Below are 15,326 nucleotides of genomic sequence, written 5' to 3'. Positions count from 1 at the left end.
TAGCTAATGACTTTTGGGACACATCTGCTCGAGGAAGCCATTTTGTTGGTAGCTTCAGGATTTAAGGTTTAATGAGCCATGGGATTACACAACCACCCGCAAGCAGGCCACACATATACACACACACACACACACACACACTCACACATCACACACACACACACACAGCACACACACACTACACATCATGCACACAAACTACACACACACACACACACACACACACACACACACACCACACACACACACACACAACACACACATAATACACACACCTTAGGTAGCTATAAATATTTTCTGACTCAGTGAACTTTCGGGAGCGTGTGTGTGTGTGGTCTGTGTGTGTGTGTTTGCGTGTGTGTCTGTGTGTGATTTATATGCTATATACAGGATTGCTTGCACAATTAACTCTCTATCCTTCTCCTTTCCATCTGTTCAAAACAGTTTATCCTACTACCTCTATTTCTGTGTGCATAATTGTGTGTGTACATTTGTACATTTGTGTGTGTATTTGTATGTGTGTGTGTGCTACCACCCTGTCTCATCAAACTGGTATCTATCTGTCTGTTCTTCTGGTTAGGGACAACACCAACACAACGTAGAAATGAAGGGACATAAAAGGGAAAAATCAGAGTAGAAATGAATATGGACACACACACACACACACACACACACACAACACACACACCACACACACACACCAACACACACACACAACACACACACACACACACACACACACACCACACCACCACACACACACACACACACATTTCACCTGAACATCCCTCACCTTCACCAATATTCAATCTCATACAAACCCACAGACACTCCAACTACAACCTTTTGCACGCCACTCCAACCTTTGAAGACGAGCTGAGGTGCTCACCTTGTTCTTTATTTGCTCTCTTTGTTTATCTGTTTTTTTCTCTCTATTTTTTCTCTGATTGAAAACTGGAAAATCATACCTTGCCTGTTGTTGGTCTTTTTTGTATTGTTGTGTTGTTGTTGTTGTGTTGTTGTTGTTGTTGTTTGTGGTTATGTGGGTGTGTGTGTTTTTAAAGAGAATGTGTTTCCATGTCAAGATAAGTTATGTAGCAAGATTGTGATGGAAGGCATGTAACCTGTCAAAGTGTGTGTGTGTTGTGTGTTGTGTGTGTGTGGTGTGTGTGTGTGTGTGTAAGCACAACTGAGCTGTGTTAAAGTTCAGTTCCACAAGACTGCACTGGACTAGAAGAGCTGTCAGCTCTCTGTCTCTCTCTCACTCTCTCTGTCTCTCTGTCTCTCTGTCTCTCTCTATCACTGTCTCTCCCTCTCTCTCTCTCTGTCTCTTGTTTTGTCCCTTGCTATCCCTCCCCCACTTTCTCTATCTCTCCTGCTCACTCTCCTTCTCTCACACACACCAAACTAGAAAGACACGCAGCAGCGGACAGGCAAACAAAAGTAGAGATTGATGGAACAGCACACACATCCATGACCTCCGACATCCGTTGAAAGCAAATCACACCTTCTTTGTGTTACCCACAATGCATTCTGGCTGGAAACAGACATTCCGTTTTATGTTTCTGTCTCCCTTTTACTCACCTCTCTCTCTCTCTCTCCTCTCTCTCCTCTCTCCTCTCCTCTCTCTCTCTCCTCTCTCTCGCTCGCTCCTCTCTCCTCTCCTCTCTCTCTCTCTCTCTCACTATGTCTGCTACCCTTTCTTCCTTTCTCAACCTCAATCAAAGCAGTTGTCCTAATTCAATCTGTTTTCTTATCGTAGGAAAGTTAGAAAGCAACCCAAAGCTACAGAACATGATCAACACTGAAATCCCTCTTGTAATCACATGTAAAAGAAGAGCATCGAAACACCTTGATTGACAAAAACAAATAAAGCATATCATGTATTATGTTTTAAAACTAGTATACAAGTATGTATTCCTTACTACCTTGATTTTTAGGTCCATGGAAACAGTAATATTTCCATGAAAACATCATAGATTTTGTGGAGCTAAAATAATGTGTCTTATTCAAAGGTTGTGTTATGGAGTTATATTGTTGTAACCACAGATGATGCATAATATGAATAATGTAAAAGCGGTGGTAATAATTCACAAATGCTCAACACAAATAATTCATAGTTATTTTCATGGAAAACCTCGAAGTTTATGTTCATGGTCAGACACAATAGGGTTTTACTGGTTTGTGTAAAGCATGCATACACACAAATGCAGTCATGTGTGTTCATAAACACACACACACACACACACACACACACACAACACCACCCACCACACACGACACACACACACACACCACACACACCCAACACAACACACACACACACACACACACACACACACACACACACCACACACAATGAGGACAATGATGAAGGCAAGAGAGAACACAATGTGTGTAGGGGGCATGCAACTGTCACAACCTATAACCACACACACACACACACCACACACACACACAGCACACAGGCACACACACAACCACAACACACACACACATCACTGTATGGGCGCTTGTAGGGGTTCTGTTGTTGCCTCTGGTCTTGCTATTATTTCAAAAGAATGACTCTGGTTTTAACAATATGACCTCAGGTGGACCATTCACCACACACACCCACACACACACAACACACACACACACCACACACACACAACACACACCCGCACCTCCTGACAGGAGTGGTCTGGATGCTTGGCTGATCACTTGGATAGAAACGGGAGACGTGATCCATCTTCGTCACCTGGAGGTGTGTTGTGGTGTGGTGTGTGGGTGTGTTGTGTGTTGTGTTTGTGTGCAGAATAGGGTGTTTCTGTGTGTATCCACGTTCGGTGTGTCAAGTGCTTCCTGTGTGTGTGTGTGTGTGTGTGTGTGTTGTGGTGTGTGTGTGGGTGGTGTGTGTGGGTGTGTGTGGTGTTGGTGTGTGTGTGGTGTGTGTGTGTGGGTGTGTGTGTGTGTGTGTGTGGTGTGTGTGTGGTGTGTGCGTGCGTGCGTGTGTGTAAGGGGTAAGTGCAGTAATGTACATTAGTGTTGGGTTCCTCCTTGGAATCAAAACACTTGGAATTCATATGTTTGTCCGAGAGGTGCGTATGTTGGTTCAGTGTGGTTGGTTTCTGTGCACAACCTTATCTGTGTGTGTGTGTGTGTGGTGTGCGTGTGTGTGTGTGTGTTTGTGTGTGTGGTGTGTGTGTGTATATGTGTGTGTAAGTCAGGTTTGGAGGAGCAGCTGTATAGTGTGTTTGGGTGTGATGTGTGTTTGTTGTGTGTGTGGCTAATCTGCCTTTGATGAAAGGCTAGGACAGGATTAGACTAGTTTAACCCTGGTTTATCACCTGGAAGGGTTGTTTTGTGTGTGTGTGTGTGGTGTGTGTGTGTGTGTGGTGTGTGTGTGTGTGTGTGTGTGTGTGTGTGTGTGTGTGTGTGTGTGTGTGTGTGCTGTTCTTTCATTAGAGCCGGTCGGAACAGACGGATCGCTTCAAGACCAACACACCACACAGAATAATAATGCTTTTACTCTGAAAGGTTTTCCTACTTAGTAGTCATATCAATAGTTATAATTCTACACTTCTCAACACTTCTTCCTCTGCATTTCCTACATTAAGATAGGTATAATTATCATACTTATTCTCCACTGAAAAAAGTCCTCACTTAATAATAATAGTAATAGTTAGGAAAAATAGGTAGTATTAATGGTAAGATTTGAAATAATATTGTTAATACTATATGGCTACATGTATGTACATATGGTTTCAGTGTACAAGTACTAACTTTGTATTAGTACTAGGGTACTGGTAGGCTTTAGGTATATCATATGGTTCCAGTGTAGTAGTTCTAACCTGTGTTAGTACTAGGATAGCGATATGGCTCCATTTTATTCTTTGAGGTCCTTTGTGGTGATCATGGCGATGAACCTCCCCTCTGACTCCTCTTCTGGTGATGAGCGCGGCTGCTATTAGAGCTAGAGTTGAATGATGTCATTGGCGCTAAGCTTTAGCATCAGGGCTAATTCACATTAGCATCTTAGCGGTCACTGTGTATGTCTGTGTTGTGTTCTGGGGGGCAGGTTTAGTGGTGTGTGTGTGTTGTGTGTTGTGTGTGTGTGTGTGTGGTGTGTGTTGTGTGTGTGTGTGGTGTGTGTGTGGTGTGTGTGTGTGTGTGTGTGTGTGTGTGTGTGTGTGTGTGTGTGTGTGTGAGAGCCGGGGGAATACTATTCGGCTCCAGATCCATTAACCACTCCCAGGACGCGACCTCTTAGCTCTGAATAAGAGGCTGCGCTGTCGTGTTCAGCTTGATTGTTAGTCCAGCCACCTGTAACCCTGCAACAAACGATGGCGTGGACTAAAATAGACACGAGGACCGTCTGAGCACTCCGGTCCCCCGGTGGGTTGCAGCTAATGACATCACCGGTCATGTCCGACATCACAATGGACCTGTGACATGCACAATAGACCTAAGCCCTTGGGGAACACATCGTGGAACACTGTTGGGGACCCCCCCCCCCATGGCTACAGTGCAGGTTTAACCCCATAAGTCAGCACCAAGGCTCTGGGTTTAGTTTACCTTGTGTGATTAGATACTGTGTCGTTAGGTACTGTACTGTTGCTGGTTTAACCCTTGAATTCATCCTGTCATTCAGGATAGTCAGACAGGATTTCTTAGTGTGATTGGATGTGTTTGACTACTAGATGAAAGGTCTGGGTTTTACCCCATGTCCACAGATTACTTGTAGGGTGATAGCATCATATGGTAAGATGCCCTTGCTCCTACCTGCTCCTTAATGAAATGTTTAGGATTGGCTTTGAGTCGCTCTGGATACAAAGCGTCTGCTTTATGAGTCCGTAGTCAAATAGTTAATGTGTCCTACAATCTTCCCTACATCTACCCCTCTTTAATACCCAAGACTACCTTAGGTCCATGACAACATTCCCAAATATGTGTGGCTATTACGAAACGGTTGAATGTCTAAAGCATTACTATCTGCAGTAAAAGCTTGTTGTGCAATTTTTATCGCAAATCTGAATCTAGCGGAGATTTGGAAATGTAGGCTGGAATGGGTACACACACACACACACACACACACACACACACACACACACACACACACACACACACACACACACACACACACACACACACACACACACAGCTTGCGGATACGTTTCTCTTATTAACCGTGGATAAGCATATTTACGGTGTGTGTGTGTGTGTTTGTGTGTGTGTGTGTGTGTGTGTGGTGGTGTGTGTGTGTGTGTGTGTGTGTGTGTGGTGTGTGTGTGTGTGTGTGTGTGTGTGTGTGTGTGTGTGTTGTGTGTGTGTGTGTGTGTGTGTGGTGCAGGGTCATGGTGCAGGTTTCTGGGACTGACTGACTGACTGACTGACTGACTGACTGACTGACTGACTGACTGACTGACTGACTGAGACACAGAACATTTAGACGACAGGAGATGATTAGAGAGAAGTTAGCGGGGAGGAAGACTTGTTGATGCTTTTGACCGTGAGGTCATACGTTTTTGTAATAGGTCTGTGAATGTTAAACTGTGTCTGTCTTCTTTTTCTATATCCAGGAGCCTTTTTTCTTCTTATGTATTTATTTATATATACACAGACTGTAAAGCAATGGCATCATGTTTTGAACCATATTACGGTTAAAATTGTTGTAATTGTGTCACTAAATCGTAGTAAATGGGCATTCAGATCCAGCTAATCATCAAATCTCACAGACTGGGATCGACTCCCACAATCAAATCCCTTCAGATCAGATCACATTTTGGTTTGAACATTTCAATATTTTTTTTTAAAGATAACAATAGTTTGAACATTCTATATTTTTCCAGTGGATAACTTTTGTAGCATTCTACATTCTACCAGAATATAAATGGTTGAACTTCTACAATGGTGGAACAGAAATGAGCAGCTAATAGAAATAAATGAATCACATCCATTATATATACTGGGTCGATTTCGACTCGTGATTTTTATTTCATTAATGTGACCCCGTCTTGTTTATGGGAGATGATGCAAACATGCAAATTAATGTGAGTGTGTGTGTGTGTGTGTGTTCAAACACACATTATTTCCACTCTAATAAACTGGGAAATGGGAGTCAAAGGTCTTTTAGTGGAACAATGCCGAAACCACAGGGATTTTAGTGGGTGTTGCTCGCGTGCACCCACTCAAAGCAAGCGTGTATGTGTGTGTGAGTGTGTGAGTGTTTAGGCCCGCCCCAGGGCGGGAGTGTGAGGGGTCATGGGGTGTCTTCTTACAGATAGCGTACGGTGATAATAATGAACATACATATAATTATGTTTATAAATATATATATATTTCCCAATCAGCAGCATGTCGCCGGACAGACAATTTAATAGGCCTTAACTATGAGAAGCATGACACACAGACACACAGGCCACACACACACACACACACACACACACACACACACACACACACACACACACACACACACACACAGCCCGAGATCTTATCTAAGTGAGCAGAAAACAGACTCTTTAGGCTCGCTGGCCTTAGGCTGCTTCTCATTGGTGTGTGACTCCGTCAATCATGTCACAACACATTAGGATTGGCTGACTCGTAGGCTTTTAATGGCTATGATTGGTGCCTGGGGAAGGGAGACTCTTTGTATGCGTGTCGTTTCATATTTTGGTGTATTTTTGTGTGTGTGTGTGCGTGTTCATAACTTCATGTGTGTGTTTGTGTGCATGTGATTGTGGGATTATAACTTGGTTTATGTGTTTACATATGTGTGTGATAATAGCTTGGTGTCTGTATGTGCGTGTGTGTTTGTGTGTATGTGGTAAGCAGCTGTATGTAATCGATTCTGAACCTAGGAGAGAGTCATTGAACCTTAAAAACTATACACGGCTGCAGACGGCTCTTTAAGGACCTAATTAACTTAATTAACTTGATGAATGTAATGATCAGAATCAGATGAATGATATGGATGGTAATAGCAGCATTAAGAAACTTGTTGAGGCGAAAACCTGCACATATCTAGAGACGGAAGAGAAAGCAATATACTCAGAGCTTGTCATTCTTCTTTAAGTTGATTGCTTCTCGAGTAAAACTGGATAAAACGGGTGATTTAGAGATTTTAGCGACAGTCCAGTGAGTACCACACAGAGGCACCAACTGCCTCCATCAGTGTTGCTATTGGCTGTATATGTTAAGCCCGCCTCCTCGAAATCTGTGACTTGATAACAAAGACATAACTATTTTAGGAGAAGTGAAAGTAGTTATCTTTATAATCGTTATAATCTTTTTGTTGGACATATGTTCGTCATATAAACAAGTCGGTTTTCATGTCCTGTTGTGTTTTACTCAGGGGAAAATCCAGACAGTACAAACATCTTAGTAGCAGTACCGACAACATATGACAGGGTCTCTGTATCAGCAGTCATCACACAATAACACAATTTCATCACCTAATAGCCCTAACCCTGATTGCCAATAGTAGTACTATTACAATTACTACTATTACTACTACGATTAATGCTTCTACTACCACAATGACTACTACTATGACTACTAGTAGTACTGCTTCTACTTTTTATTATACTATACTATGAATACTACTACTTCTGCTATTAATTTTAATTTAATTAATCTTGGGCTTGTGACTTAAGTCTCAGTTAAATGTTAGGCTTGTACCTTAAACTTTAGGCTGCAGAGTTAGGCTTAGGCTTAGGCTTGTGACTTACCCTCTCCAGCTTGTGATTTAAATGATGGGTTTGTGAGTTAGATCTTCGGCTTGTGAGTTAAATCTCTGACTCATGAATAAGAGAATAGGTTTACCCCTGGTGGGTAACTTTGAGGCCGTGGATCACACCCACACGTTTAGAGACCTCTCACTGGACCAGAACCACATCGATCCTCTCATACAAGATTTACCCACTGGGTTGTGTGTGTGTGTGTGTGTGTGTGTGTGTGTGTGTGTGTGTGTGTGTGTGTGTGTGTGTGTGTGTGTGTGTGTGTGTGTGTGTGTGTGTGTGTGGTGTGTGTGTGTGTGTGTGTGTGTGTGTGTGTGTGTGTGTATTTCACATCGTCTCAAAATATGCCCAGGGTTGCGTATCAATAATTGATTGTATTGGTTACAGAGATGTTAATTAGCAGAGATGAAGGGATGATGCTTGTTTGGTGTCTTGTTCCTGCACACGCTCACACCAAATACTGACGCACAAACACACAAACTGAAAAACGAACACACACAATCATACGCACACAAACACATAAACACGCACTGACGTAGATGGACAGACAAACACAACTACAATGCACTTCCATAGGATGATTTCTATAATGAAAACACAACATAGCACTGATCTGACTGGCCGATGCCTGTGCGTTGGAGGGATGTATGTCAGGGTAGGGGCGTGCATTGGGAGTGCATGTTGTGTGTGTGTGTGTGTGTTTGTGTGTGTGTGTGTGTGTGTGTGAGAGTGTGTATGTGTGTGTGTTTATGCTCATGCATAGCAAAGTATCAGGGTAGCAAGAAAAAGTGTTTGCCTGTGGGCGTACAAATATGCACATATATCAAAATCACACTCTTGGGCATCCACACACGCACACGCACACACACACACAGACTCTAAATGTTTGTGGAGTTTATTCTCGATGGACGCGCCCCGGGCAGAGTGATACTACGGCGGCAACAAGAGAAACTGTTTGGTGACTTTTCACATCAAAGTGTCTTCTGAAATATGAGCGGGACGTCATGGGTTTCCACGGTAACGTGTGTATTATGACCCGACTGTCAGGAGTGATGGAAGGAGGGGAGCTAGGTGAACTTTGGTCCGTCCAAGGTCATGTCCTCCTCTCCTCCCCTCTCTTCTCGTCCTCCACTCCACTCTCCTCTCCTCTTTCATCTTCTCTCCTCTCCGCTCCTCTCCTCCTCTCCTCTCTCCTTCTCTCTCCTCTCCTTTCCCTTCTCTTCTTCTCCTTTCCTATCCTTGCCTCTCATCTAAGCGCTCTCCTCACTTCTCCTCTTTTCCTCTTTTCCTTTTCCTCTTCTTTCCTCTCTTCTCTTTGCATCGTTTCTTCTCTTCTCTATCCTATTGTCTTCTCTCCCCTCCCATTTGCTCCTCTCCTCACCTTCTCCCCTCTATGCTATCATCTTGCCCTCTCCCTCTCTTTGTTGCGAATATTATAAATTAGTTTAGAAACAAGCTGTACAAGAGTCCAGGACATTCTACTTCAAAGGAAGTTCAAATGTCTGAGTACTTCTAATTATGGAACACTGTGTGTTTGTGTGTGATGCGTGTGTGTGTGTGTGTGTGTGTGTGTGTGTGTGTGTGTGTGTGTGTGTGTGTGTGTGCCTACAGGCTTACGTGTGTAATGCAGTGATTTTTGTTGAGGCTACAAAATAATGATGTGAGGGTCCACAAGGATCTACCACACACACACACACACACACACACACACACACACACACACACACACACACACACACACACACACACACACACACACACACACACACACACACACACACACACACACACACACTCACAAACCTGCACACATACATGGAGGAAAAGCCTGTCTGTCTGCAGAACCATTTCGTCTCTCTGAATTAGATTGCTCTCCTTCTGTCCCTCTGTATGAACACTGCATCATGAATTGTAAGAAATCAAAGGCAGGCTATCTCACAAACATCAGCTGTGGTGATTATCCTGGTTAAACAGTAATCCTGGAAAGAGCATGTAGGTCAGGGTTTCCTCAGCGCGTCGACGTGAAGAAGAAGAACAGCATTAGAGAAAGTACATAACAACGTAGGCCTATCCTCGTGAGAGCTCCATGCACCAAGATAAACACAAAACATTAAGCCAATCACTTCGAATTGGCTTAATGTATCCATCACGTCTGAGAACCCTCGCGGGATCACTTTAGCAGATGCAACATGGCTTCTTGTGGAACAGTTTATGCTGGAGTGGAAAGTATTCATAAGAACTGACATTTTAAAAGCGTGTGTGCGTGTGTGTGTGTGTGTGTGTGTGTGTGTGTGTGTGTGTGTGTGTGTGTGTGTGTGTGTGTGTGCGTGTGAACGATACAATGACTTCCCACCTGCGTAGAGAATAGCACTTTGAATGCAGCGATCCTGATGGTTTTCCTCCCATATTCTGATATTTGAATCATCTTGTGTGAGAGGTGGGCCTGTGACGCCCCGGAGCGGGGATGAAGGACTACGAGGCTTAAGCATCCTGGGTCTTGCAGAGTTTAACTGTGTTGCGTCTCCTTCTACAGGCGGCTGCTCGTTTGAGGAGAACTACAGCAGCTGTGGTTACAGTGTCTCCTTGGGAACCAACGGCTTCACCTGGGAACAGGTCAACACCTGGGAGAAGCCCACCATGGACCCCGCCCTGCCCACCGGTAGGTCCGCCTGACTTTCCCCATGTCTCTCCGTCTCTCTGGTCAGTCCACCTATCTGTCTGTCTGTCTGTCTAACTGGATGGCTACCTGTGTGGCCGGCTGATTGGATGGTTGGCTGCCTGTCCATCGGTCTGTCTGGTTTTCTGGTTTGGTTTGCTTTGATGCTGGCAGGCTACCCGTCTCTCACCGACTGTCTTCACTTGTTCATTTGCAGGTGAATCAAAGGAACCAAACTCTCTCTCTCTGTAGATATAGCTATCTCATTCACCTAGTCAAGGACGATTATTACCTCCATTTCTCTATTTCTATTTCTCTCTTTCTCTCTCATCAACATCTATTCATCCATCTCAATAAGATATGAAACAGAGGTGGAAGTGTCTGCCACATACTCTTCCTACTCAACCACAGATCTAATAAGACCTTCCATCTATCCAAAACCCTATCAACCCCCCCCTCTCTCTCTCTCTCTCTCTCTCTCTCTCTCTCTCCCTCTCCCTCCCTCTCTCTCTCTCTCTCGCCCTCTCCGTCTCTGGGTTATCATTCCCATGCATCATCATTCCCCATCGTCCGGGTGATGGTTGTCGGGGGCTGATGGTTGTCAGGGGAATATTTCCCCTCTCATCAAGAAGAGTTATGGCCTTGCCAACCAGGGCTGGGGTATCAGTACTGGTCTGTACTACTAACACTGATTCACTGTCCACAGTATTAGTCGTGTGTAGTAATATTGGACCTACTCGGCCCAGTGAAGTCCCCAATTAATGTCTATTCAATAGAACCAGGAAGGAGTATGAACTATTTTAGGAACATATCCCTTCTTAGTTAAATGAGAAGATCTGAGATTATGCTGAGTGATGTCAGAAATACATTAAAACACAGATTGTTGGGCCGGATGGTGTAGGGGTTTGGGTGTTCCAGCAGAAAAAAGTTCTGAGTTCGATCCCTGATGTCCATAATCTACCTGTAGGCATCATATAGAGCAGGGGTCAGCAACCTTTTCAACATGCAGTGCCAGTTTGACATTTTCTCGTTAGAGTGTGCCTTAAGCAACAAAAAATGAAGCTGAATTATGACACAGCGACCAAAAACATTTCCAGAAGACCTGGAATTCTACTACAATCATATGGTCCACAATCATGCATCAACATTTTAAATGTTTTTTTGGTTGTTATATTTGCAACATGGGCTTACAAATTATAAGCCGCTTCCAATACAAAACCCTACTCCTCACCTACAAAGCTCTCCACAACCTAGCCCCCAGTTACCTCTGCGACCTCCTCCAAGAATACACTCCCTCCCGCTCCCTCCGCTCAACCTCTGCTGGACTACTATGTATCCCCACATCACAACTCACTACAATGGGTGCCCGGTCATTCAGCTGTTCAGCACCCAGGCTCTGAAACTCCCTCCCCCCACACATAAAACAGTCAGACACCATTACAACCTTCAAGTCACAACTCAAAACTCACCTGTTCAAACTCGCACACAACGTCTAACTGATCACTGTTCTGATTGTTTGTTTGTTTTGTTTTGTCTTGTTTTTGTTTTATTTATTTTTTATTTATTATGTTTATTTATTTATTTATTTATTTATTTATTTTCCACAATGTCTTTTATTTATGATGACTATATGCTCTGTAAGGTGACCTTGGGTGTCCTGATAGGCGTCTCTAAATTAAATGTATTAATATTAATATTATAATAACATCTGTCCCATCTTAAAACACCATTTTCTGAAACTCATTCAAAAACATATTTGCACTGTGAGAAATGTAACAAACGAGAATATATGAGAATGTTGAAACCATTCACATCAATTGCTTTAAGACATGTACAGCTATGCAAAACCATGTGAAGGCGATGCATACAGCAACAACACCATTTGCAACAATATTTTTAATATTTTCTTTTCAATTACTCACAACATAGGTTTAAAAACTATTAATTGATCCCATTTCAGAACACTTCTTTCTGTAACTAATTTTAACATATTTGCACTGGGAGGAAATGCCCAAAACAGAATAAAGTGAAAAAAAAAATCGGTTCTAATGATTATGCTGCCGCATTGCGCTATGATTTTTTTTAATAATAAAAAAAATCTATATATATATATATTTTATTTTTTATTTTAAGTGTGCCAATGATTAGGCTGCCCCGTGCCAGTGGTGGCACGCGTGCCTAGGGTTGCCGACCCCTGATATAGAGCAAGTGGCCCTAACTATACCTTCTCCTTTATGATATGTATCTGTATGTACTGTAAGCCCCCAATGTGATGATATTACTACATCTATCTGATTCTTTAAATATTGTGGTATGATATATTTTTTTTAATATGTTGTGTGCTTTAACGTAAAGGTTCAATTTCAGGCTTTGAGTTCTTCAGATCCATCCGTGTCAGCCTTTTTTATCTAAAAGACCAATCACAACAAAAACAACAAACAAAATAGAACATAGTTGATACAAATTGACTTGAATTGGAACACGCTCTATAGCGCCCGCTATGGGATGGTAGCATTAATTTGCATCAAATAAGATAAGATTGACGTTTCTGGCTTTTTAAATGTTTTTCGTATCGATTTTTGCAGAAGCTAAATCCCAGTTCTCACATCGATCTTTATTCCCCCATCCCGGCTATCGGTCTGTGACTCCTTAATACTCTGTATTATGTTGTATTTTGTCTCTGCACTTATTGGACAGTTTGTCTTGTTGTGTTACTTGTCGTCGAACTATTCTCAGGTATTCTTCTATGGCCCTTTGTGTTTAATGTCAAACAGGTTATTTTACACACATACACGCACACACAAACACACATATACACACACACAAACACACACACACACACACACACCACACACACACACACACACACACACACACACACACACACACACACACACACACACACACACACACACACACACACACACACACCGCCATTTATGGAGCACTATAGCAAGCTATAATTCAGAAGTCAATTATTGATGGCAGAACGAAGAAAGATGTGAGAGAGGTGGTGTGTGTGTGTGTGTGTGTGTGTGTGTGTGTGTGTGTGTGTGTGTGTGTGTGTGTGTGTGTGTGTGTGTGTGTGTGTGTGTGTGTGTGTGTGTGTGTGTGTGCGTGCGTGTCCGGCCCGCCCCGGTGTTGCCGGCGGTGATTGGAGAGCTCTTGTCGGAGGGTCTGGATGGCCCCGCTGATTGGTGGGTGGGCCGCGAGAGAGAGGACTGAGGAATAGGACAGACAGGTACCCAGACAGACACGCAGGCAGAGAGAGGGAGACAGGCAGTCCAGGAGGTCTACAGAGGAGGCGAGACGGTGAGAGAGAGACAGGCAGAGACAGACAGGCACACAGACAGGCTGAGACGGACAGACAGACAGGCAGGAGTTATGAAAAGGCGAGGGGACAGAATGTACCAGATGATAAATCATTCATACTGGCTGGCTGCAGCTGTGTTAATACTTTTTGTTGGAGGTGAGATCTGTGTAACTGATTCAGGACCACAGACAGCTCCCAGTATAACCAGTAAAATACTGTGGTTGTACCTGGCACCTCTTGTGCGAACACACCAAGCGCGTACCTCGCGTACCATGTACGCGCGATACGCAGCTAAAATGTTGCTTGACCATTTTGTGTCAAAAATGGTCCTACGTACGCAGCTACGCGCCTGTGGCTGCGCTGGATTTAGGAGTCCGAGGAAGGAAACCCAAACGCCGCAGTGTTTGGGTGCATGATAGAGCTTGGATCGGGTTTGATTAAATAAATCTCGGATATAAATAACAATAATCGGGTTAAATAACTTCACATGGTGTGTCTGGTGTGTTTCCAGCATTCGTAGTGTTGATCGGCAGAGAAATAGTCCGCCAAGACGTTGAGGTTGCTTAGCAACCAGAGACTCTGTCCATGCAAGTGAATGGAGCGTTCACTCTTCGTCATAACTATCAAACCAAACATCCTTCACATTGCTTGGTACGCATGATACGCGTGTACGCACCTCATACGCGCGTAAACCAATGGTTCCCTATGGAAAAATTGCCGATTTTATACGCGTCTATACCCGAGGTACGCGCTTGGTGTGTTCGCACCTTTAGTGTCCAATAGTGGAAGCTTGTGGTTGTACTTGGGAACCTGAACCCAGCGTCGGGTTCGGGTAGTAAAAATAGTAAAAATAAAAATAGTGTGTGAACGTATGTACATGTCTATATATATATATATATATATATATATTTAAGCAATAGATCCCGCCAGGCTGTGGTATGTGCTCATTATACCACTGGGCGTTGTCCGGCCCCGACGCGCAGCGGAGGGCCGGCGACCCCCTTCACAGTGGTATAATGTGAGCACATACCACTGACTGAAGTGATCTATTGCTTTTATACAATGGTTACTGTTATGGCGAAACGAAAGTCATAGACACACTACATTTAAAAAGAAACAAAGAAAGTCAAAGTAGCCGTTTTGTTAAAGAATAAAAAAAAGTAGTCCCTCCTGGCTGCCGCTATGCTTCGACGGTCGCTATGCAACACACTTTAGCGTCCCTCCGAGAGAAGGCTCCGATAGAGCGGTTCACCGGCAATTTATCCTATGGAGCAGTTTAAGGTCGAAGGGTATGTTTCCCCGCTGGTGAATCCCCTCCTCCATGGTCAAGCTAAATCTCCGTGTGATAAAGTTTCTTACGATACTTTGTAACGGTTTCCTCTTCAAGGCGCGGAGTGATACTTTCACAAAATGATCGGGCGTCATAGCAGTTATGTATACGCTCTTTATACAACAGTTGGGAACCAATCAGATCGCTGGATTTAGGTCCCCCATTGTATAAATATATATATATATATATATATATATATATATATACACACGTCTTTGTTCATGTCTTAGGGTATATATATGTACATACATTACCTACACACACACACACACACACACACACACACACACACGCACACGCACACGC

General features: G+C 43.5%; 1 protein-coding gene across 1 annotated transcript in view; it reads left to right on the top strand.

Moving 5' to 3' along the window:
* The first annotated feature begins 8,725 nt into the window (after window positions 1-8,725).
* Window positions 8,726-15,326, top strand: part of ptprt (protein tyrosine phosphatase receptor type T) — a 193,648-nt gene continuing 187,047 nt past the window's right edge. The window contains exons 1-2 of the mRNA XM_056606519.1: window positions 8,726-8,738; window positions 10,255-10,380. Of these exons, the coding sequence (XP_056462494.1) occupies window positions 8,726-8,738; window positions 10,255-10,380 (139 nt within the window). The remainder of the gene's footprint in view (window positions 8,739-10,254; window positions 10,381-15,326) is intronic.

Source organism: Gadus chalcogrammus, chromosome 13, assembly GCF_026213295.1.
Source record: "Gadus chalcogrammus isolate NIFS_2021 chromosome 13, NIFS_Gcha_1.0, whole genome shotgun sequence".
Lineage (NCBI taxonomy): Eukaryota > Metazoa > Chordata > Actinopteri > Gadiformes > Gadidae > Gadus > Gadus chalcogrammus.
Note: the sequence above shows the minus strand (reverse complement) of the source record. Positions and strands in the feature narration are given on the sequence as shown.